The sequence below is a fragment of the Orbicella franksi genome, chromosome 1 (assembly GCF_964199315.1).
Source record: "Orbicella franksi chromosome 1, jaOrbFran1.1, whole genome shotgun sequence".
Classification (NCBI taxonomy): Eukaryota; Metazoa; Cnidaria; class Anthozoa; order Scleractinia; family Merulinidae; genus Orbicella; species Orbicella franksi.
The window spans coordinates 16891965-16919814 of NC_138145.1; the positions used below are offsets into that span (position 1 = coordinate 16891965).

A 27850-nucleotide genomic window follows, 5' to 3' on the forward strand; every position below is an offset into this window, starting at 1 on the left:
TGACCAATAACTAAAGCATAATATAGCAGTTTGCCACTAGTATAGGGAAATATTTTCTTCGCAATATTATCTGTTGCGCCAAAGTATAATGCAATTGTCGGACTCAAATCATGAAAGGGTCTAAGTTCAGGCTCACTCCACATCATAACAACGGTCGGATAGAGCGATAGGTTTTGAATGAAGCCAAAAAAAGTTTGGCCTAGCTTCCTTTGCGCACTGGGGAAGTGTTCGCTGGTCCTCCTCGATAAATTTAGAGCGCAAATCTACAAGGCTGAGAACGATGTCAACATGCTGTTGTTTTGGTAGACTTGCTTCCCTTGAAGTGTTCTGCAGCACTGCCTCGCTACCGACGCCATCTCTGTTAACATGAAGTATATTTCAAAATAGTGGGTAACTAAAAACATGCCAGGTGCTTTGAAAAAAATAAGTATGTTATGCAACAAAAGATTACCCGGCTTAGCGTACCAAAAGGAAGAGAAGTAGACAAGTAATAGGAGTACCGGTAAAGACCCCGTTTTAATTTATCCAAAATGGTTGCCAATGAAAGTTCGAGAAAGGTCGGAAAAAGGACCAAAGCAAAGCGGGCACTAAGTTTTAGGAGGGCAAAATGCTCAACTGACGAACCAATGACGTCAGTGGAGAAGGATACCTCCTTACCCCGCTGGTCAGGTGCTAATGACGTCAGTGGAGGGGAATGTGGCATACCACCATTTCCTGTTCGTCTGGGATGGCATCAGTTGAGCGCCCATTTTGACTTAATTCCAATCCGGCACTTCCAGCCACCCCTATTACTACTGAGAGAGCTTGGCAAAACAAGGTACCTTTTGCTCGCACATGTAATCACATAGCTGACTTTGGGGAATTTAAAAGAAGCAGCCTATTCAACAGTTTGGGGTGCTTTCTTTTGAAGTTGTTGGGTACAGGAAAATCTTCTGAGTTCCCATAGAAATGGTATTTGTCAATCCCCAGACGACAATTATACGTAATTATATATGACGTATCTAAAATATGAAAGCTGTACCTGTTATCCTCTGGTTTCTTTCCCAAACAGAACAGCTCCTCTTCGTTTAACTTAGTGCAAGGAAATAAAGAGTTTCGAGAAGTATAGTCTAGGCAAAAAGGACGGCGACTCCAAAATATTAGTATTCAGTATGAAATTTGGAATGCAACAGTGCTATTACTGAAAGTGAAGTGTGATCATCGTAGTAAAATTTAAGCAACTGGAAAGAAGAAGCCTGAAAAAAATCAGGGCTTCAACGGGATTCGAACCCGTGACCTCCGCGATACCGGTGCGATGCTCTACCAACTGAGCTATGAAGCCACACATTGGGAGCGAGGTCAATTAATTGAGTTCATATCTTCCCGTGAGGAGTGACATGATGTGAAGTATACATGAAATAATTCATATTTGAACTGCGGTAGTAGATGAAAGTGAAGTGTGATCATCGCAGTGTGATCATTTTACTGCGATGATCACACTTCACTTTCATCTACTACCGCAGTTCAAATATGAATTATTTCATATATACTTCACAGTGCTATTACTGTAGCTTAGATTGGGTAGGGAAAATCGCAGAATTTGGTCTTAAATAGGGTGGGATTTTCAGGAAGCGGGCGTTTTCTGGGAGTACCCTCCCGGGATTTGCATTCGCCGCATTACAATATCGTACTTGGGTTACACCATTCTGGTTTGGGGTAGTTTATACACTCTTTTGTCCCTAAATAATTTTGAAAGCATATGACGACAATGCGAAAACTTGAAGAGCGACGCACAAGTAGCTGAATTTCTACTTACTCGCAGACGTTTAGATCTTTGCTTAAGTCTTGGATCAATAACATGGCCTATAAGGGTGGCAGATATCTAGAAAAAAGAAATATCGGGTTAAACTTAGTACAATAAAAAAGCATGTAACGTTGAAAATATTGACACTGATGGTAACTAGCAATAAGATAAGGCATTGCGTGGGCAATCTTGTTAAGCGATAACGTGGTGAAATTATACTGGTATAATGTGTTTCTTGCCTTGTGAGCCAGGACCAGCGTAGCACCTTTTTGAGTGATAGGGGGGATTGACTAAGCGTAACCGATTTAAGGGAAGTCCCAGAAAATCACGAAATGGCAGAAAACGCATTTAAAATAACAAGCCAAGCGTTACAAAATTACAAATTTCCCGCCCTGAAGAAACAAATTTTTGGTTGTCAAAACGCTGCAGTCCATGGATTTAGAACATTTGCGCCTGTACAAGTCCGTTGTGTTCGTGGGATATATTTTCCTCAGGTCTAGACTCTGTCCACACTCATGTGAAATCGCGTATCAGTTTTATGCGTTGAAAACGAAGTCCTATCGTATCAAAGGGTGGCCTTTGAAGGCGCTGAATCGTTCACACGCATGCACGCTCACTTTTATTATGAGCCTCCGGTTCGGGGGACTGGGTAACCACCCCCTGTGTACATTTCATTAAATAAATTATCCTTATTTGGGTGTCAACGTTTTCGAGCGTTTTGGTGTGAATGGCAAAAATGCTGCGGAAACGATGGCGTGGACGCGAAACGTTTGACGAGTTTTGCGGAAACGCATGGTTTTTAACACGTTTAAAACGTATTAGGGTGGACGGAGTCTCAATTTCAATCCTCCTTGATGTAGACGTTGACCTTGGCAACATTGCTTCTGCAGCTGCCAGGAAGGTTAATTATGTTAAAATCGCGTCATAGGGTGATCTGAAGCTTACATCATTTCACATCTTCTTCAGCACATAAACTATTCGTTAACCACGAGCAGCTGACATCCTTGTCCTCTATACAATGACACTGAAAAATTATGTGTGTGGGAAAATTGCTGCTGTTCTGAATTTAGCCCGAAAACAAAAATCAAAGGTGATTATTTGAGTATCATAATTTCTCCCCCTCCCACCCTCTCTTGCTGGGCCTATATATGAGCTAAGACTACCGGCCTACCCGCATAAAATAAAATCGCGAGTTTCTTTACCTACAGACATAGACTAACCTCATCCACTAGGCTTCGGAACTTAGGATTCTGCCATAGATTGTAGACGGCCTTAACAAATGCTGGCTCGAGAAATTCTTCTCCCAGACATCTTATACATCTCCTGCTGATGGTATACCAGAAAGATCCTTCCTTTAACCCTGGGGGAAGATCACTATTTTCCGGGCGGCCTAATTCTTGGATAATGTGCGCAAGTAGTTTTTTGATCTATAGTGTGATTTTTCCTGCGTTTCCATAACGGAAAAGCACAAACTGTAATTTACAAAGGCTAGGCAGCACCACTGTAGTTGACATCTTTGCTTTCTTCTAGAGGCACGTTTACAAAACATGTAAACCCGGGGCCGGGTTGTTCGAAAGCCTGTTAACGCTGACCCAAGATTAAAAGTTAACCGAAGTATTAATTTTTCTTGCATAAAAAAGTTATTTATTGCTTACGTTTTGTGTAGTTTGAGCTTAGTCGAGCTCAAAAGTAAAGGACAAACAGTATAAATAGAAAACCTCACCGAAAATTTACAAAACTGAAATCAAAATTCTCGCTAATCCTGGGTTAGCTTAATCGTGCTTTGAACCATTCGGCCCAGCTGAAAACATTTGAGTGCTTACCGATCGTAAATAAGCCTTAACGTAGTCTGAAGTAAATTCTTACCTTTCGAGGCATACCGGCAATCCAGGACAACACTCGCAAAATATGCGTCACGAAAATTTATACCTGTACAGTCCGCTGTTTTAACCCTTTGAATACCAAACTTTCGCAAAAAAATACCGTTTTTAAGCGTTTAGTCAGGTTTTTTAGCTGCCATGACGCTAAATAAGCCTAAGTTTTGTTAAAAAAGCTTTTTTCTTTACTAAAAGGAGAGATTTTTCGAGGATTAGGTACAAAATTGAGCAAAACTTCAAGTCCAGGCATGCGCATAAGCCAAAATTTGGACTTTTCCGAGCTTCGGTTCGGAAGGGCATGGCGTTCAGCCCCGCAGGGGGACTCCGATTTTTTTCTTTTTTTTTTTTTCATATTTTCATATTTCTGTTGGACTCCATTGATGTTTTTTTCGTACAATATTCTTTTTTTTCCCTTTCAAACCAAGTTAGGTGTAAAAAGACATTTTAAGGAAGGACATCAGACCTGGCTGATAGTAAATTATACCCATCTTGCCATTTTTTTTTTTCCATTTAAGCTGCGCTTTTTATTTGGCTTGTATCCAATAGGCAAAGACCTTCAAAAGTACCAGGAGCCCATCCTTAAAGTACTGATCTTAAATGGGAGGTCAGTGTTTTTTGGGGAAAGATTTGATAATGGATTTAAAAAAAAACACACTCTCTAACTTAAGGAAAGTCGTTTATAATTTTCACAGCACGTATTCCAAAGCAAGTTTGGGCTGTCAATAAAAACTACATTTCATGTGTATATAGATACCGTTAAATTTGCTACCCAATTCAAGGAGTTCCCCTGTAGCCCAGTTGTTACATTTCTGAGCTTCCGTTCGGAAGGGCATGGCGTTCAGCCCCCTCAGGGGGACTCCGATTTTTTTTTTTTTTTTTCATATTTCTGTTGGACTTCATTGATGATTTTTCGTACAATCTTCTTGTTTCTCTTTTTGAATCAACTTAGGTGTGAAAAGACCTATCAAGGAAACACATCAAACCTGAGTGGCCGTAAATTATACCCATCTTGCCATGTCTTTTTTCACTTAAGCCGCTCTTAATAAGCTTGTATCCAATAGGCAAAGACTTTCAAAATTACTGATCTTACTGATCTTAATTGGGAGCGTTTTTTTTATTTGGAAAAGATTTTTAAATCTTTTCTTCAGCTTAAAAGCTCGGGTCTCATTCAGTCTGCAGTTGCAGTTTCGCTCGTGAACACTGTTGCTACCATTGGTTCTGGGTTCCAGAATGCTGCGTACACAAGAAATGTCCTTTTCAGGAGTGACAGCAACCTTTTCTGTGCCTTTGTTCACGTCGCACAGATCAGCCTTGCCCCAGGCCTTAAAAGGCACAGCTGTCATGGCAAATCTAGATCATGATCCCGGCTCACGAGAAGGGAACGAGCCCAGCAGGGAACGAACCAAGCTGCAGATCTTATGAAACGAACTGCAATTTTCCAATGAGCATCTTGAATATGAATGTAAGATTCTTGTGATGCTTATAGTGTCACAGAGTGAAAACTGTCGTTGAAGGGTAGATCATAGAGGGTTGTTGAGGTTGAATCTTTCTTTCTTTCTTTGTATTTTGCTCCGTGTGTGTCACGCGATTAACTCACGGCCTCCGTCACGCGATGAAATTGCATTACCAAATGATTTGTGTCAATTTTTTTTTCACTGTTGTTTAAAGGATTGCATTTTTGCATTTTGTGAGAGTGTATTTGAACCTTTAACCCTTTGTCTCATGGTATGGTACCGTCGTCTGTATTCTTACGTAAATAATTAGGCTGCTTTGTTGCTCAATACTTGCGACAGACTTGCGAGGGACTTGCACTAGTCTCGTGACAGAAAATTACTCTTGACACAAGTGTCTCCTTTGTACACGTTTTACGCACGGTTTTCGTTAAGGTTCAGAGGATTTAGAATTGCAGAACCTTCAATTGCAAGATATTATGATCTCGCGAGTTGCCTACAGGTCTGTTCGTGGCTCTAGAAGTCGATTTTCTCCTCTGCTAAGCTCTCCTCAAAGGCTCTCGAGCACCAATGCCGACCAACCTTGCAAGCCGTTGAACTACATAGATGGCCATCGTATAAATCCAGTTAGCGAAGAAGATGAAAGCGATATCTATGTTATCGAACCAGCCACCGGAAACATTATTTGTCAGACTCAAGGTTCGGGTAAACCGGAAGTTGATCGCGCAGTTGTCTCGGCGAAACAGGCTTTCAGCTCTTGGTCTAAAATGTCTGGCATGGAGAGGGGGAAAATTCTTCGTGAGGCTGCCAAGATTATCCGGAGTAGAGTGAAGGAGTTGGCAACTGTGGAAGTTATGGACACCGGTAGGATTTAGATATAAGCTTGTAGACAAATTTTGAAGTATTGATGGTGTCAATAATAATGAGTCTTGATTAGAACGATCGACTGACCTCGCTCTTCTCAGTGGCGGATCCAGCCCTTGAGCTAACTGGGGTGGGGGTGGGGTGGGGGTGGGGTGGGGGGTGGGGTTGTTTTGCTTGCCCTGCTGGTAGAAGTAGGATGTACTGGAAAAAGGACCACCATTAATTAAACACTGTACCCCAGGGCGGATCGAGGATTTGGTGAAGGGGGGTTCGAAGAATTGTTCGCTGAAGAAAGATCCTTCTAAGGAATCCGAGGCATGCTTCACCTCCTTCCACCCCTCAGAGTCTTATTTAGGTTCTTGGAAAGTTAATTTCCAGCGTTTTGAAGGATGATTGTTGGTTGCTTAATATCTTTGAAATCATCTCTGTTTTGAGCTATTTAAACAAGGACTACGCTTAGGTATTTATAATAATGCTTACCTTCCTGATGATGTACATGCTAGCGGTGCGAAAAAAAGGATTAATTTGTTGCTGTCTTTTTGACATAACTCTGATGGACTTTTCCTTGGGCTTTCGTGTGCAATGGCCATCAAAATCTTTGTGAACAATTACACAACTCCCTGATGAGCTGATTGACAAAGAGGCTAAGCTTCTGGCCTAAGCCACAGCGCCTAACCTATGATAGCTGCCGATAGAAAAACTGTCACTTTTGGCGCCATGTAGAATTTGACAGGAGTATGCATCACGTGTTATTTTGCCAAATAGACAAATAAAGAAAGGAAATACTTGAATAAAATGGATTTTAGACTTTATTAAATCCATTTTGAAATCACTGGTTATCCTTGCAATCTGATTGGCTCTCAGTGGTGCGATTTAATCACGAATCGCACTATTTTTTGCTCTAAATCGCATCTTTTTCTCAGCCAATGAGAAAGGGCCAGTAAAACAAAACAACCAATCAGATTTCAAGATTAGTTTAAAGTAATCAATAAAATTTCAGGAAAATGAAAGGCAAAAAGCCACTGTGTGGAGAATTTTGCAAATACTATTGCCAAAACTTTGTTGTTATTGTAGCTTTTTTTCCAAAAAAAATTGACAAATTCAATTAATTACAGTTTCTGAATGGCAATTATGAGCTCCTTTAGGCTGAAGACTTACTTTAATGGAAGTTCCCAACTTTCAGTGTCCATTTTGATGAATATTTTGGCGATTTTTCTTCAACATCTGCTCAAGATCCGTATGATACTGAGTCCAGTAAAACATAAACAAATGAAAACCACACAACAACAAATTCAGAGTCATCTCAAGAAGGTAGATATTTCCAGGTTTCCAGTAGTTTCAAACGAAGCAACAAAACAGCTCAACTCTGTTGCTGTGAATAAACATAGTCAAAATACGCCACACTGCACAAAATAGTGCATGAACGAACGTCTTACGAAGCCGGTGCCAGTCCCGCCATCTTGGAAATATCTTAAAACAAATGGCGTTGGGAGAACTTGACAAGGTCCTGAGTATTGAGTCCTACGCCGAGGTTACAAAAAGAAACGGAGATGATAACGAGCTGGACCCCTTAAAATCATGCCATTGAATGGTATTTAAAAGAAAAAAAACATACTATCCACTGGGCATTGTGCACTCGAGGGAGTTTCACAACTCAAAAGAAATCGATCGCAGAATTACACAGGATATGCACCTTCAAATTCCTTCTCCAAAGACAATGAAAAGTCTCAGCCTCAACCACAGAAGAAAGGTAGGCCTTCCATAATTGATTCAGGCGACGAGAATTGCACTTTTATACCTGAAGTAGACTATTTTCGACTTCAGATCAGAACTGCTTGTTTCTTTGTCATGCTCGAATGAGTTTTCGTCACATGACATCGTTTTGCATACTAAATTAGACGTAAAGGCGTTTCCAGTTCCGCTTTTTTTAACAAACCGGCTACTGGAACAATACACCAAAAATCTAAAATTTAAGGTGATAAAATTGTGCGATTTCAAAATGGATGTAATAAAGTGGCAATTGAACTTCGTGTCATGCAATTTTGGTCTGAAATCATACTTGTGATTTCAAATCGAACTCGCGCTGTGCGCTCGTTTGATTTTGAAATCACGCGTATGATTTCAGACCAAATTGCACTCCACTCAGTTCAATTACCATTATAAATGAGGCATTTAAAAGCGGTAAAAAACTCTCGTCCATCAATAGTATTTTAATTTGCCCTTTTCAAGTAAGTCTTTTTTCAGAAGATGAAATATAATATTTGTTAGCAATGTTTGCCCACAAAGGTTCTTGTCAGAAACGACACGTATTTAAGCAATTTTTCATCTCATTTATGGGGTTTGACTGAACCACCCTAACCACCCCTGGATCCACCCCAGTGCACCCCTAAATGACAATGAGGCACTTATTTACAACACATAGACTCCACAGAGGTGCTTTTTGAGAGGTTTACATCCCTACACAGCTAAAAGAGTGGCACTGGCATTTTAACCCAAAGGCGACTGTAAAGGTTTTTACATGGAGTATTGCAATAAACAATTGTGTGATTATGGTCAACAAAAAAGACAGCCCTCTGGAGAAAGGTGTAAAAAGCAAATTTGATATGGAAATTAGTTTCTTTTAACTGTAATTGCTCATTCTTGGTATAATTGTATGGTCCCAAAACTTGTCATCATTGTGGTAGCGACCATGTACAATCTGTGTGAACTAAATTGAATATTATCGCACATTCACATGTACACAATGATGTTTCTTTCTTTATTAGGAAAGCCATTTCATGAAGCTGTATGGGACATAGAAGGCTGTGCTGATGTTACTGATTACTATGCCGGTCTTGCACCTACCATCAGTGGAAAGCATATCCAGCTTCCAAATGGATCTTTCTCCTATACTAGAAGGGAACCTTTGGGTGTGGTAGCAGGTTGGTGAGAAATGCAGGATAACTTCAGTCAAAGATCCTTTGAAGGAACCAGATATCATGTACATATCGCATTGTTTGTAGGAATTGGGGCTTGGAACTACCCATTTCAAATCTGTGTCTGGAAGTCAACGCCTGCCCTAGCTTGTGGGAACACCATCGTGTTCAAGCCATCACCCCTCACACCCCAGACTGCTGTCTACATCGCTGAAATCTTTACAGAAGCAGGGCTCCCTAATGGAGGTTTAAATGTTGTTCAGGGTGCAGGAGTGACTGGTCACTTGCTAACATCACATCCTGATGTTGCAAAGGTTTCATTTACGGGATCTGTGCCCACAGGACAAAAGGTGAACTTTATGGTCATTTGAAGTAAATTTCTTAAACCCTGTTAATGTTGCTGTATCAAAAGTAAGGTGATTGCTACTGTTTGAAGTGGACGTGCAGTATGTCCAGATCACAGACTAGACTGAAATAAAAATTAGATGGTAAGATCTGTAAGATGATGGCACAGTGGTGCAGAGCTCGACATTGTGACCACTGGGGTCGCCAGTGCAACCAAATTTTTTTTCACTGGCGTCTAACTTTCCACACTCTTCACTGAAATACTTAAGCTGGTGACTAAATCTGAAAACTTAGGGGCCAGCTGGCCCCAAGGTTTTTTCCTGAAAGTTGAACCCCATGGTGTAATGGTAACTTTTCCTGGACTCCAGGTTAAAAGATCTGAGTTATACCCAGGTGGACAAGGTTGTTACCTGCTGTTCTTGGGTTTCACACTGTACTCTTGCAGTGCATCACTGATCACCAGGAGTATCAGTGCATATAAACAAAGTGTCAGGACAACTTGGCAAAAGGTGTGGCTCCAGAAAATATCCATGCCCACGTCGTGGAGGGTTACTGAAAGTTCAAAGGGGGGAAGGGGATCTCAAAAGCCAAAATTTTAAGGGGATGGAATGGAGGTGTTTCAAACCCAAAAACCTCTTTGGGAAGGGTGAGGATATTTGCTGGAACAACATAATGTTGGGGGTTGAAAAAACTGCAATGGGGAGTAACATTCATTTCAGGGGAAATTGCCTGATGATACTCTATATGCCAACAACCTTCAATATAGGCATGAACTGGCATTTTAAAAAACTAACTAAGGTATTTGCTAGTGGAGAAGTCATCAGCCGCCTTCTAATCTAAACAAGATAAAAAGTAATCTAAGAAAAATTAAGTTTACTATCATAAGGACAAATTATAAGAGGAATACACAAGAGAGGGCAACTAATGATGGTAATGAAATATTTGATTACAATCTGGACATTGAAATTTGTCTGAAATTTTGCTCAAAGCATGTTCTTTGTTGAAATTAGTAATATTTATACCTAATCTTATCTCTTTTTTTGATGCTTCGGCAGCATATCAGTTGAGTTTGGACGAGCCATGGTTCATATTTTGACGAAAATACCCATGGCGAGACCAAATGAACCTGAGATGCTGCCGAAGTGTACCAAAAAGGTACGATTAGATATTTACCGTACACAAATTTGGCCAAGTGAGCATGATATCGTAGCCATATCAGGTTAGTGACTTGATATCACAGGATATCAGGACAGTAGACAAGGCTTCTGATTGGGTAATTGCGAATTTGGTTATGGTAAGTAATAATATTGTCTACAGTACATAGTGGGGTCTGATTTTAAAGTTGTCATATATTTACCATTTCCAAAATATATTGTCAGTTGGAAGTTCTATATTATATTTCAGGTTTTGTTATAATATTATAATACTAGTTCTCCTCTTGTCACAGATCATGGCAGATGCATCAGCTGGTGTTAAAAAAGTCACTCTTGAACTGGGAGGGAAATCTCCTCTTCTTGTGTTTGCTGATTCTGACCTGGAAAATGCTGTTAAGGGAGCAATGATGGCCAACTTTCTTACACAGGGAGAGGTAGAGAACTTATAAATTAGTATACATATGCAGTGTTCAATATATAACATCCTTGCCTGTAAGTCCTCTGGGAAAATGTTCTTCCTTGAGGCTCAGTGAGCATTGCATTATTCATCAATGTACTTTTCCTTATTTACTAACAGGTGTGTTCCAATGGAACTCGGGTATTTGTGGAAAAGAGCATCTTAAATGAATTTCTCAGTAAAGTAGTGGAGCGTACTAAAAACATCAAAGTAGGAGATCCTATGAATCCAGACACACAGATGGGGGCTCTGATTTCTGAAGAACATCTTCACAAAGTGCTTGAATATGTGGACACAGCGAAAAAAGAGGTAAGAAATATATAAAATAAAAAGAGTCTGGGATGTATGATGTACTTTTTGTCACCCTTGCCTTATTTCAGACCAAAACTTTGCAACTTCCTGTGTGCTTTAGATAAGCCGAAAAATGAAAAAATAGTTCCCCAGTTTCAGACCAGATCCCACTTAGGGACTCCTTTGGTTTACAGTAACATTTCAGCAGGGTTTGTAATTCCCAATCACTTCTCGAGTGGTGAATAATAGCAATGGCAAAAGTGGCTTCTTCAATGATATGGTTAGGTGCTGACCAGAATGCGCAAAACAATATCCTACTTTGACCAAAATTGTTCAAAAACCATACTTTTGGGGTTGTATATATGCATTTATTATATGGCTAGCTCCGTGAGTGGGCAAATCCTGCACTGTGATTGGCTACCCGAGCGGGCAAGATGGAGCTATCTTGCCTGCTCGGGACTACCCACTGTGTCCTGCCAGAAAAATTTCCCGGGAAGCCATATACTAAATCCTTTATTGACCAAACTTGTTTGGTCAAGATGGCTTGATATTGGCCTCGTTCTTTTTTTGCGAGTTTATGGACTGAGACGGAGTCTCAGTCCATAAACACGCAAGAAAAGAACTTGGCCAATATCCAGCCATCTTGACCTCACACTTGGTCAATAACCCATACATATTCCGGCCCTATCCCCCACTCGGGGGTAAGGAACTAAGTATTGCTTATATAATGAACTACCCCCTGGGTGTGCAACTCTCCAAGAAGAGCAAGTGTGTGAAAACGTAAGCATCAAATGGCTGGCCATTCCCAAAATTTATTGCAGTCTTGGAATACTGTACTCCTTCAGCAAGCACTTTGGCTACATATTTATGCAAATAATAAAGGTATTTACCATTTCACCCAAGGGAGACATTACCTGTTGACCTTATTAGACCTAGCCAATTGATAATTATTTCTTTAGGGTGCCAAAGTTCTCTGTGGGGGTGAACGCTTAAAAATGGATGAGCCTAGATTGGCCAATGGCTTCTACATGTCACCCTGTGTAATGACAGACTGTTCAGATGATATGACAGTTGTCAAGGAGGAGATATTTGGTCCTGTCATGACAGTTCTACCATTTGACACAGAAGAAGAAGCTGTGAATAGAGCCAATGACACTCATTTTGGATTAGCTGCGGGAGTGTTCACAAAGTAAGGGACCATCTACTTTATAGCATGTACTGAGCTCTTCCACTGGCATTTTGTTCAGTGTCCTTGGAATGGTGGGCAGTATGTATGGGTAATTGACCAAGTGTGAGGTCAAGATGGCTGGATATTGGCCAAGTTCTTTTTTTGCGTGTTTATGGACCAAGACGGAGTCAGGGTCCATAAACTCGCAAAAAAAGAACGAGGCCAATATCCAGCCATCTTGACCGAACAAGCTTTGCCAATAAAGGATTTATTACATGACTTTCACGGAAATTTTTCTTGTGGGAACGGCGGGTAGTCCCGAGCGGGCAAGATAACTCCATCTTGCCCGCTCGGGTAGCCAATCACAGTGCAGGATTTGGTTCATCTTGCCCGCTCACGGAGCTAGCCATATAATAAAGTAACATTCTTAGTCAATATCTGAGCCTCTAGGCCTCTAAGTGACTTGTCTCTAGTCATCTCTAATCACAGCCTATAGTTTTCTGATAAGAGAAGGCTGGAATGAGTCAGATACTTTTGGTTTCTGTATCTGATCAGACATTTCTGCCTGGAGCAATTGCTTTAAGTTTACAAGTTAGCATAAGTAATGTTACTCTACTGTCGAAGACAGGCCATACCGCTGTGTTTTGGCTTCCATGTGGTTCGTTTGTCCAGATGGAAGAGGGACTTGGAAATATTACGGAGTATTAAGTCGAATCAAATTGTTGTGAAGAGAGCGGTCAATTACTGTGACCAGATAGGAGGAGGAAGGTTTCTCCTAAATCTGTTTGGAGTGCATGTAACCCAGGCATGTAACGCTACGTTCTACAACTTTGATCCTTTTCAAACAAAGACAATAGTGGACGCCTGCACGCGGATTAAGACCCAGAAAATATGCCATTTTCCATCACGTTTGCAGACCCGGCCGTTTGGGTTTTTGATCATTTTATGGTGCATCGAATGATAGTCTCCTTTTCTCCTTTTTCTGTTCAAAGATAAATGGACCGTGGAACGAGATAAAAATATTTGATGTAAATATGATATCGTGGTTCTCTTAGAAACCACGACTAATTTCAGACCAGAAGATAAACTAGACCCATTTTCAGACCAAAAGGGCAAAGTTGTGACGTGACTTTCTATTTTACATTGGGTCCTACCCGTCCCGTCCCTTCCCTTACCCTTTCTGCCTCTCCATCCTTCCGTTTTGTTTGTTTTCGTTGCTTAATTTTTACACATGCTGTCTATTTGCAGAGACCTCACTCGCGCCCATCGCGTTATCGCTAATCTCCAAGCGGGATCCTGTTGGATCAATAATTACAATTTAACACCAGCCGAGGTTCCCTTCGGGGGCTACAAAATGTCAGGTGTGGGTCGGGAACTGGGCGAAGATTCCATCAACTATTACACGCAAGTCAAGTCAGTTTATGTGGAGATGGGTGATGTGGCGTCGCCGTTTTAAATGACAGTTTCCCGTGTTACTAATTTGAATAACAGATAGCTAGACAGCAGGCCAGATTTGCCAGCCTAGTGAGGATAGACAAATAACAAGGTGAGCGTGCAAATTCAGCCATTTTATTCCTTTCTCTATCAAGTTATCAAATTCAAAATGGAAAAAGGTTATGATTTCTTTGGCAAAATAATAAAACAAAAACCAGGAACAGGAGTAGAACTGTACTCAGTTCTTTCATTTGAACGGACACAGTAACGTTTTACCCAAATTAAAAGGTAACTGTTAGAATTACCTTTTGCAGCAACGAAACGATACTATTTTTAATAAGAGTCATAAGAATGAAATGAGTGTTTTCTCGAGTGTTATGATGCTAGCTTGCCAAAGTAAGCTTCAGCTTCTGATCTAAAAACAAAATTGCGAGCTCGATTGATTCCTAGAGTTCGATCGATGTAAAATTAAATCTGTACACTTGGCTGAAAATGGGGGATCAGCGTAGTGCATGTTAGTATTTAAAAGTAGCACTACTAGCATGATGACGTCAAAAGAAAGTCGAAAAAGTAATCATATGAGGAAACACGTTTATTACTCTCAATTCCTTCTGATTGGGTATTTTTAGAAGGGAACAGTATAAAGTAGGAAAAAGTTATCAGGATTACTTAGTATACCTTCTGTGACCATCAGTACTTGTTGCCGCCAATAGTCTAAGATTAAAAGCTCTGCCATGTACAAATGTAGCTAATAATCTAGAAAGAGTTAGTGAAATATTTTATGTGGAAAATACAAACTAACGCTCTATTTTTATTCGTTAAGTTGTTTGCGTCTTTCGGACATGATTTTCCTCCAGTTATTTAGCTTTTACACTTGTTTCTCTAAGTGGAATATTACGATTCTATCGTGGGCCTAGTAGCTCTTAGTTGTAATTTACATCAGAATAGACCTTGGGCCAACAATTCGGAAAGACGACTAGGTTGTGTCCTTCTGTACCGGTACACAAGAACCGATACAAAAGACCAGCCTACAGCTAAGCTGAATAACTAGCCGTGGCCAAATCCCTTATTATGAATGCCCAAATAGGAAGGACTTTGTTCCTGCATTTGTGGTCCACCACTGATTTCGTTGAAATTTGTCATGCCTAGAACAATTGCTGAATTCTCTTCCGTGGAGTTCGGGTTACACTTGGGTTTCCCTTGAACGCCTTCACTGATCAATCCAGCAAATAAAAAGTAGCCCAGTCCCGCTCCTAATATTACAGCAATGCCCAGGTAAACTTGATACGTCATCACTACCAACATCAGCAGGTATCCCAGCACAACTTGCACCACGTGAATCGCTGTCTGCGTCAAGTGAAGGCAGCTGCATATCTGCCTAAAGAAAGACGGACGTAGTAATCAACATCTTGCATATTAACTTTCATGTCTTTGTCGTACTTACTGGGGACGGTTGAGCCAAGGTGGCTGGGCCCTCCTTTTCGAAGAGAGAAAAGTACGCCAATCTGATCATTTCCTGACCTCGCCACCCCGGCGACAGGCCTCATGCATTTTATTGCTCCTCCCCTCCTCTCCCCAAGTTAACGTTACCATAAAACAACGTAACAGCAATTTTACTAACGTGTTAAACCATTAACTGGTTGCAAGGAGATTACCAATTGAGAACAACTAAGAAAGACGACTATGTTTTGTCCTCGTGCACCGGTAAACTGACGGGAACCGACACAAAAACACCAAATAATACTGCTAAACAAAGACTTCAAGACGTAGGCAATACAATGATTATTCCCTCAGGGCCTCTTCACACGAGCCCGGTAACCGGGACGGATTTTGTTGTCTGTTCCTGTGGGAAATTTCAGCCCGGTCGACTGGGATGAAGTCCAAGAAACAACCAAAATGGTGGAACGTAAACTTGTATCGTTCGCGACTGTCGCAGTTTTGTGGACTCTTGTAACTTTACTAATAAAGCGAATTCGCCTACTCCTAAAGTGGAAATACATACAAGGCAAAAATTATGCCATTTTGGCCGCTATGTTGCGAAAGCGAAGCTATTTCGTCTAAAAAGTTTCGTCCCGGTTACCCGGAAGCGTTCATATTGGAAAATTTTCATCCCGGTTACCAAGATCTCGGTAACCAGGTCAGCCTGGCTTCTCATATGAACACATTGAAATTTTGCTAAGGAGAGAGTGGCAAGGCGAGATCTCGGAAATCGAGCCGGCCCGGTTGACCGGGCTCATATGAAGAGGCCCTTAATGAACCAATACACGAGGACATAACTGCGACTACCAATATGTGCACATGTTTACAAGGACTTGGATTTTTGAATGTACTGCATGTTGCTCGGTTGTTTCATTAATTTTACTGTTCTACGTACAATTTCTAAGGATGTTAGGTACGATAATTACAAATAGCAAAAGTGTCGCATGCTCGGCTTTAGATATCGATAGCGGAATTCTTTATTTTCCGCATTTGTGAACGAACAACCTTTTCCGAAAGGAAGAAGCATTTCTTCTGAGTCCTGCTTCGTCGGGCTTTTAAGTATTAAATCCCGGAAGGATGAGATTTGTGTACGAGATTTGTCTGCAAGATGTGGGTGGAGTCAAACTCTTGACCCGGTAGTCATGATCAGCATACTTCCCAGGAGCGTTTCAGTTTTACTGAAGGAATCGGGAGTTCAAGTGTTTTCCTTCAAGGAATGTATTGCAATCAAATTTGTATTCTTTTCTTGTCCGTATGCGGAGTAGGTTGAAGTGTTATACGTTGTTTTTGTGGCATGGAGACCTTCAGTGGGTCGCGTGCGTTTGTTACAGCAACATCACTCGTACTTCATGTTTGTTTCACCTTGCAATGACAATCTTAAAGAATAATCTAGAAACAACTTCCCCTTCAACCCAAAGACTTCGTCACGCGTGTGGTGACACACATCAGCCTGGTGCTGCCTTCAACTCGACCTCTTCCAAATAAAGGATGTATGTATATAATACTTGCCAAGCCGTCAAAATATCAGAAATAGCACGAAAAGAAACCAGCTAAGAGAATGTTAATGTTAAAGGAGGTCCGTCACGGCATTTTGAGTTATTTTGGCCACGTACAAAATTACGTTTAAATTGAAGGAAACCTAAAAATAGCACGCTACGAAGATAGAAAAACGCCAAAGAGATAAACCATAAAGGAACAAGGACGACCGCGGTAAGGATGGAAAAGATTAAAGCGGATTGCAAAAGACGACAAACTTGAAAAATTCAGGCTAGACTTTTCAAGATGCGGAAACCGTGACGTAGCTCCTTTAAGTGTCAATCTTGAACTCGATAAAGAACAATCGTCTTACCTGCAGCAGTGTTGAGGTTTTGTAATGTATGCAGCCTCTTCCTTTCTGGTTTCTCTTTCTTTTCTTGCGTGCATGCTCATTAGCTTGGCTCTGAAGATTTTAAGACCTTCATATAATGCGGACAGTATAACCATTGCAATACACGAGCCAACCAACACTGGAATTGGAGAGAAAAAAGTGATTAAAGGGCGCGTGACATCTCTCCATCTGTTTTGGACAATAGGAGTTGTTTTTCTTGGAACTCTCAAATGACAAGTTTAGATCGAAATCAAATAGGTCAGGATTACTAAAGATCAGTGGAGGCTTTAAAAATATAAGCTCCCTGCATTGTTAAACACTGCGCGGATTACTGCACGTGCGTGCTTTGGTCGGCTTTATCTTAATTTTACAAATGATGTCAACTTTATCTACCCTTTGTCGTGGAAATGTCCCAGGGTTCAAACAAGAGGTTAAGATCTCTTCTGAGATGGAACGTCATCTGGAAAGGAACACAAAGAATACTCAGATTAATATTAGGCAACTAACCTTTAATTTTAGCTTTAAGTACATATGTTTCAGAAACGGCAGCATAAGGTGCAGCTTTTGGCAGAGAGTTTTTTAACAGAATCTGTTCATAGGGTTCAGAGCCATCTTAAATTTTTTTCACCTTAAAGCTAAAATTACAGGTGTTTCTAGCAGGTAATATTGTTACTATGGTAACGTATAGTGTCATGAAAATGATAACCACGTGTTCACCAATGATTGGGCAGTTTTTGTACTCCATGATTGTGGCATCAGCTGATAAAGAGTGGTGATAATGACACGTCGAAAGTGTTGGAAACTGTTTTGAGCCACCTTAGTGTGCGCGAAATGTCACTTTTGTTTACTGAAAGAGAAGGCTAACTGGAAAAAAAAAACTGTTTTTTTGCCAGTGGTTTTTTATCAGTCTTAATTAACCAGAGGCCAAGGACATTATAATTTAAATGTCAATTTGAAAATAATACAAGTCTCAGCTAATCAAATAAGAAAAAAGGCGGCAGTCCAAGCAACACGCAATGTAAAAAGTTACAAATAAGGTTTAAAAGCTGCACTGAATTAGAGGTTGTATGTTCAACACTGAAAGAAAAAATCGATTCGTTGATCAGATGAATGTTTAGAAGAACAAACAAGCTGATAAGATGCAGTGTTAAGAATATAAGTACGAAATATCAAGCTTGACAATATCGCAGGTTTGAGAGTAGTTTCTGGGTCTTTTGTTAAGGGGCGATAGAGCTTGAGTAACTTAAACACTGAAACCATTCACCCTATAATACAACAAGATTCAGGCCTTGGCGAGGAACATTTTCTAACTGAGGTGAAATTTTCGGTTTTCGCCTGCCGTTTGTTTCCAGTATTTGACACTTCTTGCTTAGACGTAAAAATTTGACAGAAGCTACCAAACGGTCAAAATGTGTCAACTGTAGAAACAAAAAATGCCATTCAGTTCACGTGATCAACCCGTTCTTGATCTTAAAATAGGCAAACCGGATCTTTTAAAATTTATATTACACAAACGTTTTGCAGTGGTCTAAACCACAATCACAAAGTCATTGCCCACAAATTACTCTCTGTTTAGATTTCAGTGAAGTGGATTGTATTGTGTCGCTTCGATATCATGCAATGTTGTTTGTTAGCCAATATTTTCCCAATAAACAAACAACCAAACAAACAAGAACATAAAATCTGAACTGAAACTTTGAACGTTGCATTAATTACCACGAACAGGAAATTTTCTCTGCGTACGTAAAAGGAGTGGGTTGTTTTATTTGTATTCACTTACACTTGATGTGTCCAGCATCCGCTCTTTGCTGTCGTATAAACAAAGCATGATTTGTGCTAATAACGGTAATTGCCAGCAAGTTAGGTCTTGATTAAGAAACAGTTCATCAACACATATTGGCTTTGAAATTGAAAAAATCGTAGAATTCCGAAAGTAACGGCCCCCGTTACTTTCGGATCTAGCAGACAAAAGGGGCCGCTACTTTCGGGTAGCCGTTACTTTCGGATGGCCTAAAAAAAGTTTATCCGGTAAAGCGGACTTATAACGCGTAAAATTAAAAGTTCCATTCGTGTGTGTTCCTAACTACCCACATAAACAAAGCAGACTGCATAAACAAAAACGGTCCTTAATGTTGGTTCTGTTGGGCGAAACTATTATATCGCCTCATATCGGCTCGCGATGCAGCTGATTACACTACAGTGTATCATTTGACTCTGCGCTAGACAAATACAGCTCATAAATCATAGTTTCGAGAACAATTCAGTAAAGTTCGAAATGAAATCACGAATAACTTTTCAAGTTGTTCAGTCCTGCAGTCAGATTGCTCCTTCCGCATTGCGCTTGAGATCAAAGTTTCTCTTTTAGTGAGTTCTTCAAAGGGCCGCTACTTTCGGAGGGACCGTTACGATCGGTGTTCAATAGGATGGTAAAAAATTAACGTTACTTTCGGGGAGCCGTTATTTTCGGGGGGGGGGGTGGGCGGAGGGGGCCGTTACTTTCGGAATTCTACGGCATATCGTTTCAAGTTAATACTTTTCCCTCTTAAATCTGGGGTGCTTGCGACTTTAGATTGGGTCTTGATCATTTTCACGTTGAGAAATTACTGACTCTTCCGCCGATTTAGAAACAATCTTGTCACTGAGAAAGTGAAGTACTCTTACTTAGAACCTTAATTGCGCTTCAATAACAACTCACATGGATTTTGAAACATCATTGCAAGGGTCATAATGGCTGCCATTAATGGTCAAAGAAGAATAACTTAGCCGACAGAAAGTAAGGAGAGAATTCTTGTTAAAAAGAATTTTTGTCATACGAAGCCATAGTTATGACCCAACAGAGTAATATATTGCCTTTGTAATGAGGGTCACCTAAAACAGATATTTTTAGTTCTGCTTGTCGGATCTGTCATTTCCCTTGCGTCAACTGCCGGATTACGTTTGAAGTCTCCTTGACGCGTTCTTTACTGTTAGTTTGTTGTTGCTTTCGGGATTTTGCTAACAACCATAAAATTTTATCCCTACTTTCGGGAATGTCTTTGCTTTAGAAACTTTGAGACCCTAGCTATTTGCAAATTAGAAGATTCAGCTTTGGCCATGCATGAAAGATTCACGTCTTCATTTAGGTAACAGAGTTTAGGGACCGAATATGAACCTTGAGGAAATATCTAAGGCTTACTATGTAAACAATTTATCGTTCTAAAAATAAACCCAACTTCGGTGGTCGTTATTTTACAAAATCGATAAAAAGGAATCTTTTACGCAGTCTAAACTCAACTCTTCGAAAGACTGCAGTCTCGGAATTCAGAAAATGGCAATAAAGCCACAATCTTCTTTTGGAGGAATTTATGCCGGCAGCTCGGTTTTGCAAACCCGAACAATTAAATGCCTCTTTTGACTATTTACAAAGCAAGGAAAATGTCTCCGGCAGTATTTATTTTCACTTTTTCCATGAATCGTCAGTCGTCATAGATACCGGAGGTGCCACCAGTTGCCAACTAGACCAGCATATAGGAGGTTAATATGTAACATTTAAGACTGAGAAATAGCATCAGTTAACAACTCTTACCGCATGCCCAGCAGCTTCACCGTGTCCTCCCATGTGAGCGTTACCGCTTGGGTGACCCATTGACCGGTTCATGGCTGTAGACGCGTTCGTCGCCATCGTTGTATGTTCGTCCATCCCTCCATGTGAGTGGCTTCCGTGTGACATCTTGAAGTTCTAGAATCCACAGGTAGCGCAGAGCAGTTTGTGTTAAACTGCTCTATTGTGGGACGGTTTCTCAGTTATATTAAAAACTCGTGATTTTGAGAACGCATTACTCGCTTGCTACTAGTCTTCAGCGGAATTTCGACTTCCAGGCATCTGATTGGTCAGTTTTAGCCGAGCAAACAATGAAGTAAAATTTTCGGGTCAACTATCTAATCCTAGACGTACCACGTGACCCTTGGGTTACCATGTATGACTTCCTCTATTGCTTTTGCACGCAATATGAAATCGGTAATTATATGGTGGTCTCACACAACCACATCACGTTTTTAAAGTTTCCATGACCTATACCGATGAACCATAAATATCAACGCTAAGCTACGATCTACATGAATATAGAACTACCTTTGGGCGACAAACAGAGGTATTTTAGCAGAACTTAAAAAACATTGTCTCGGTTACTCAAAACTGTCTGAAATAGACTGGCTGAGATCCGACCCTCCACAAAAATACGAACAGTTTATACATACTGTAGCGAGAGATTTAGGTCCCCTGAGAATTGAGCATTAACGGATGTACGATTAAGAACCCGTGACACACGCAGTGATAGAAAAGAAAATGCAGACAGTGTTCAGCACAGAGGAAACGTGGTGGAATTAGTTTGTGGTTAAATAATTCCTGCGGCTAATTATCCTTCCTTGGCTCGGGGCTTTTAAAAAGATGAAAATTGCTCTTTTCTCTCATAGCTGATTCTACTTAAGTGTGGTAAGAGTAGCACGTTTCTGTCTCAATCCTTTACGGCATTACATTTACGACTGCGAATATCAGCAAAGCAAGCAGAGCGTAACATTTCTGTGAGAAATTCTTGTATTTAATACCTTCACAAGACTTCTTCAGTTTGCTGATGTAGACGACTTGGTAGTGAAATCAGAATTTTCTCTTGCAAGGTAAAGCCTATATATACTAATTATAAGACGAAATCTTTTACAGTCCTTTCGGCCTTGTATATATTTAACCCAAAGCCATATAAATTACTTCACAGCTAGCAGACTTTTCTAGAGTTATGTTAATGGGTCACGTAGGGAAGTTGTTCTTCGAAGTCTCGCTTTAATAGGTTTGTACCAAGAGAGCTGCCTTGTGTTCTAAATGGGCTCGATAGGTCTATATATTTATAGGTTTCTATTTGTATTGAATGCTTAACTAAAGAGCAAAGAGGCATCGTGTAAGACTAAATAGCAAAAAATTTGATTGAGACCTTTTCTTCCTCATGGAAAACAGCCACATAAAATATTAAAGTCCAAACCTTGTCGACAGAGTCGAAAAAATTATCGCTTCTTGGCCAAATCTGATTTTCTTTCTTGAACAGACAGCGCTGACAAGCACAGGTCATGATTGTACAGAACTTCAAGCGTCATCAACTGTTTCAACACGACATTCTCTACTTAGTGCCTACCTTGATTTCTTTATCCATTTTCTGGCGTTTTCTTGGGGTTGCAAAATTCTTTTGGGGGATGCTTCGAATTTACAAGTAAATTCCGAAACACCGACACTGGTTTTCCAACTAAGTATTCTATAAAAGTGAAGCCTTTGTAATTTTTTAGTGTTTTGATTTGATTTATTTTTTGCATACCTAGCGACAATAGATTCAAATTGAGTCTAATTTGATTCCCGCCAGTGACGGCAACAACGATGACAGTGCACTACCCTCTTGACAACGAGCCAAGTATTTAAGAACCACTGCCTTTAAATATAGCACCACTGCCTCTAAATATGGAGAATAGGCTGACGTTAGGTTGGAAAATTTGAATTTTCTTATATTGTGTCAAAAAGACCCTTTTGGTGAACTTTTTTCAGAAACATACTTTAAAAGTTCCAGCGAGTTCACATTTTTGTGAACGGAACGATAAATCAACTAAGATGACCGATGGAATTTATGCAAAATTGCGCATTTTTAAAACAGGCCAGTACAGAAAGATTGAAACTTGCCTTGATTTCATATTCACACAATTAGTAATTTACGCCTTGATCATTTCTCTGAGCTGAAAATCATCTTAAAGTAATTACGTTTTGTCCCTCATTTTCTCTCGGTTTTGTCTACTTCTTGGCCGTTTGAAACATACAACTATCGCCGCAATTTAATTTACATGCCAAATTTGAACAGATTTTAGAGGGTCCTAGCTTAGAATACAAATCTCTCGCCAAATAGGATGTTCTAAAGAAAGAGCCATGCTATGGTTATACTATATCTAAAAGGCTAGTTTGACCCGTACGATTAAAGCGTACTAGACGAGGTAGATGGGTATTTTGACCAATTGCGCCATTTTTAGACGACTGAGTAAAGACTTCGATTGCGCATGATCGCAGTCATTTTTATAAACATAATTCCACATACAATTCTATAGCCTGTGTAGCTTGGCGGTTTAAGCAATTTTTTAAGGAACTTGAGCGCGAGCGCCCAAAGCGGCAAAGTAGTGAAAATGAGCGGCGAAGCCGAGAGGAACCGGTTTCTCAGTTGTCTCTCTCTCGGGTCTCTCTCCCAGACTCCCGGCTTTGGCGCTCGTTATCGTGGCTTCGCCGCTTTCTTAGGGCGCTCAAATTGCTTCAAAACTGCCGAGCTACGCAGGCTAACAAGTCTATAATTCCGTATAACTGCGATGATCAGCCATGTCATATAGAAAGTGAGCCTGTCCTGATCTCTGCAATTTTTTTCATTTCCACGCCGGAAACCGCAGAAAAAAATAAGCCAACTAATTTTCTCCGGAAGTATGAACTTTGGCAGCTCAGATTTCTCGGGAAAATTGTAAATCTTTTTCATGATAACATGCAGCCGTGATGTCTGTTGTTAATAAAGTTCTGCCGAAGGAAAACCGTCAATGTTTATTGCGTTCTCGAGGAACGAGAGAACGCATCCTAATTTTGTTTCGGCCTGTCAGCGGTTAGCCTGCGAAAACAGCCGTCCTTCTTCGCTCCCGGCCCGAGTGGCGTCTCGCGAAACGCCGCTCGGGCCGGGAGCGTAGAAGGACGGCTGTTTTTGCAGGCTAGTCTGCAGCCGGCAGAAATCGAGATTTTTTTGTGAAGACTGCACGCTGCATCTCTAGGTTTTTTCAAGGAACTTTGGGCCTCGTTTTCGTGTCCATCTGCTACGTCTTTCTAGTCCTCTTTTGTGGCTTCTTTCTTTGCAAACCCGTTCCCAGGCTCTCTCTCCTCTGCCTACGAGGTTCGACGCATGTGTATACGAGGAGATTTTCTTTTTCGATCGTTCGCGATCGCTCGTTTCTAATTCCAGTATAGTAGTTTGGGACCGTGTATGGCCTGTTTCGTCAGGATTCGAGATGACGTTGCTTTTGTTACATACCTGGGACAACAATTATTTATCCTGTTCTCGAACACGACTTTGAATCGCCTTGGCTTTGGGATGTCAACCGTGGGAACAGCTATATTTCATTGGCTATATTTTGATTACATTTGTTGACTTCAATTAATAGTTCCATTGGCCGCAAATAGTTCAGTATCCAGCGAAGGTCAAAATTGAATCGATGGAAAGTACTCTGAAGACAAGATCTATAAGAGTAAGCCAGAACTAAGGAACAGCAATGTAAATGCTGACTATTTTTATTCATCAGCGGAAATATTCGAATTAGTTGCAGCTAATATTACTCGATATAAGTTAACGATATTAAGACTCTTCAATATTCCCATACATACGCAATAAGAGAAAATTCACATTTTCGAACCTGTCGTCGGATTCTCCATATTTAGAGGCAGTGGCGATTCTTGACTCTGATCTTTCCGCCAGGTCATATTGTTTGTGATGTTATAGTAGATGCAATTACCTGTTAGATGTTTATAATCAACGCCGTTCGTTAGCGGCAATACTTCCTAACAAAAAACATTACTTAATAGCACGTTAGTCCGTCTGTGCTGTTACTTATGCTTATAGGCAAGAAACAATCAGCAGTTTCTAGTACTTTCCAAGACGTAGATTTTAATGGGTCTTTGTAACCATTCTATATCGGTTGATGTCGCAATCGTGGTATCAAAAAACTGCCCAATCATTTGTAAACAAGTTGGTGTCAATTTCCTGGCACGATAGGTTACCATAGCAACAGTGTAACCTGCTAAAAACACCCTTAATTTTAGCTTTAAGCGCTTATAACTCAAAAGCGAGCTTGGTGAACCCCATTTTTATTATCGAATTGTGATAAACATGATAAGATGGAACTTTTTACAAAGTTTAAAAAAATTCTATGGAGAGGGATCCTTAACAGCACTCGTATTGATACGATTACATATATACTTATTATATAACTAGGAAAATTACTTCATTGTGATTGGCTGAGAGCAGGGTAATTAATCTATCGTTATTTTGTAATTTGCACTGCAATGCAAATTAACGTGCGCGCGTTCGTAATTTTCTCGGTCATGATAAATGGGTAATGGAATGAAAGCTCGAGCGATTAAGGATTTACACTACTCATGATATTTGAAAATTCTTTCCAGTTGCACGAGCCATTGAGAGAATATCACTCGTAGTGTAAATCCCTAATTACACTCGCATTCCTGCTATTACCTATTCAAATAGTAAAATTTTATAATATGAAATAAAGAACATAGCGAAAAATGTGCATGGTTTGAGTGTTGGTTTTATTGACTTGAGTGATATAGAGCGGTTTTCAATTGCATGAGTGTCGTCAAACCAACACTAAAGTTGTCACTCTAGCCAATCGTAAAGGACACAGACGATACTTAAAACTCAGTGTAATTACATGCAGCTGACGCAATGCGCCGGGAAATGCGTGAAAGTGAGTCACAATTGGTTTTGGTTTTACTTTTGACTGGATGAAAAATTGGCGCGAGTTTTTAAGCCAATCGTGTAGCGTAGTAACTGCAAAACCAACTACAGTGGAACCTCGATTTAACGAACCTCTATTTAACGAAGTCCTCGATATAACGAACGATATTCTATGTCCCGGCCAAAGTTACAGTAAAATGTATGGGATAGAACCACGATATAACGAACCTCGATATAACGAATTCTTCGATATAACGAACATGATCCGGAAGCCCAGACTTAAAATCTATTTCGATATAACGAATTACAGTGTCAACACGCGACAGAAGATAAACGCTAAACAGATCAACAGTCAACAAATCCGTGCAATCCTTATTGTAAAGAGACAGTAACCTTTCAGTCAACGACTTATTATATGTCATAGACATTGGCACTATAGTATTTCGACATCAATTAACTTCTGCTCTATCTTCTTTGAAATCCGGAAATGTTGGGTAGTACAACGTAACAACACTAGAGCCCGTTTCCTTGTTTACATAGACAATTTTCTGTATAACCTCTATGTTGCAACATTTTTAAATCGCTACTCTGAAAGTGTCGTTTTTTTGTAAACAAAAGCTGCGCGTCTGCTCAAAAGTGAAAATAATTGATATTGAAAGCCACCATGCTTAATGAACTGCATCTCAAAACGCGGCACTGCTGGGTGACGAAAATTGCTTTGAATTGCGTGACAGAAGTCACCTGTGTTACAAATCAATCATTAAATATGACCTCGATATAACGAACATTTTGGTCGTTTCACCTCAAATTCGTTATATCGAGGTTTTCGATATAACCAACCCTCGATTTAACGAACAAATTTGGCCGGTCCCCAGCGACTTCGTTAAATCGAGGTTCCACTGTACTGTTCGACACTCTAATAAAAACTGCTCTAATAGGTTTATTAATTGTAACTGTTAGAGTTCCATAGAGCTTTTCTATGCGCTAGACGCCAGAATTATTGATAACCCGTCTGTTAAGACCCTTAATAATATCAAGAGAAAATGAGGTAACATATATGCAAAAAATTCGGCATGCTGATAGGCTGAGAGCAGTGAGACTGACTGAGAACAGTGCAGAAAGTTGAAATTGAGAGCAGAAAGTAACAATTAAATTGCATGTGTATTATTACTGAGTGATGAAATGATTTCACTCGTGCAGTTTGGAATAAGTAAGCACTCAACAGTGGTGGATCTAGGGGAGGGGCCCGGGGGGCCCGGCTCTCCCCCCTTATTTTGGGTAAAAAAAGAACAAATCACAGAAGGAAGAAAAGCCGGCAGGGCAAGCAAAACAACCCCCCACCCCCCACCCCCCCCAGCTCAAGGTCTGGATCCGCCCCTGCTCATGAATTTGTCAAAGACTACAATTCTTTTAGTCGAAATTGCACTCGGAATCATCTGCTTACCTATACTTACTGAATAAAAATTTCAAACAAATGGTGCCTGAGTACCTGGAGCGTGTATTTTTAAAGTTATCAACTAATTTCAAAAGAATCGTCAAAATACCCATACATAGCATCAGTACAACTCACACGAATCATTCCAGGTTGCGTGTGGGGTGGAAACGTTTGGTGTTTCCTTCCATTGACTGCCAAAGTCAATCCGTTGTTGATTCGTACAATGCATTTCATTAAGGGGCTAGGGAGGGGAATAAGGATAGCTTTACGTTTTTATCCAAATGAGATGTGAAACCGTTTGATAATTGGTACTATTCTTAACAAATAATGAATCGATGCATTGACTAGCAGTAGTTTCTCCTAGGTAATCTGTCGGAAATTGCAAAGGTTACTTATTAGGGAAATCTGATTCAGGAAACCTGAAATATTTTCACATTTCAGTCTAAGTTGAGGGGTTAAATTATCTGACCATTCCATCAGGGGCACCATTTGTACGAATATGGTACGAATCGCTAAACGTTTGTGTCTGATATCAGTCAAGTCTCCAAATCGACTACTGTTTTCACTTCTTGTTTGCACGGATGGTGTAAATCGTGAAGCTGCTTGGAGAAATCTTGCCCGTTTATGTAAAATGGAGAAAGATGATTGACCTTGATTGACAGCAGGAAAAGATACGCATAAGCTTAAGTCAGACACACGTAGGTTGAAAATGTCGTTTCTAGAGCCTAGACCTAGTGCGCTAAACCCAGAAGTACCTCTGGTGACGAGAACGAGTCTTCCTGCGAAACCATTCATATGAAAATGTGTTCCCCAACAGGTTAAATTTCATGCA

The 27850-nt window shown here is 40.3% G+C and overlaps 2 protein-coding genes across 2 annotated transcripts; one reads left to right on the top strand and one right to left on the bottom strand.

Moving 5' to 3' along the window:
- Window positions 1-5469: 5469 nt before the first annotated feature.
- On the top strand, window positions 5470-14372 carry LOC145493504 (4-trimethylaminobutyraldehyde dehydrogenase A-like). The gene is made up of 7 exons (XM_081472991.1): window positions 5470-5975; window positions 8741-8896; window positions 8978-9240; window positions 10683-10823; window positions 10967-11155; window positions 12097-12326; window positions 13554-14372. The coding sequence occupies exons 1-7, from the start codon at window positions 5591-5593 to the stop codon at window positions 13759-13761; spliced, it is 1572 nt and encodes a 523-aa protein (XP_081329117.1). The 5' UTR covers window positions 5470-5590; the 3' UTR covers window positions 13762-14372.
- Window positions 14373-14784: 412 nt separating this feature from the next.
- Window positions 14785-26927, bottom strand: LOC145493513 (protein SLC31A2-like). The gene is made up of 5 exons (XM_081472999.1): window positions 22245-26927; window positions 20651-20803; window positions 17479-17545; window positions 17068-17224; window positions 14785-15117 (listed from the first exon to the last, which is right to left on the bottom strand). Exons 1-5 carry the CDS (start codon window positions 22260-22262, stop codon window positions 14787-14789), a joined length of 726 nt encoding a protein of 241 aa, XP_081329125.1. The 5' UTR covers window positions 22263-26927; the 3' UTR covers window positions 14785-14786.
- Between the last annotated feature and the right edge of the window lie 923 nt (window positions 26928-27850).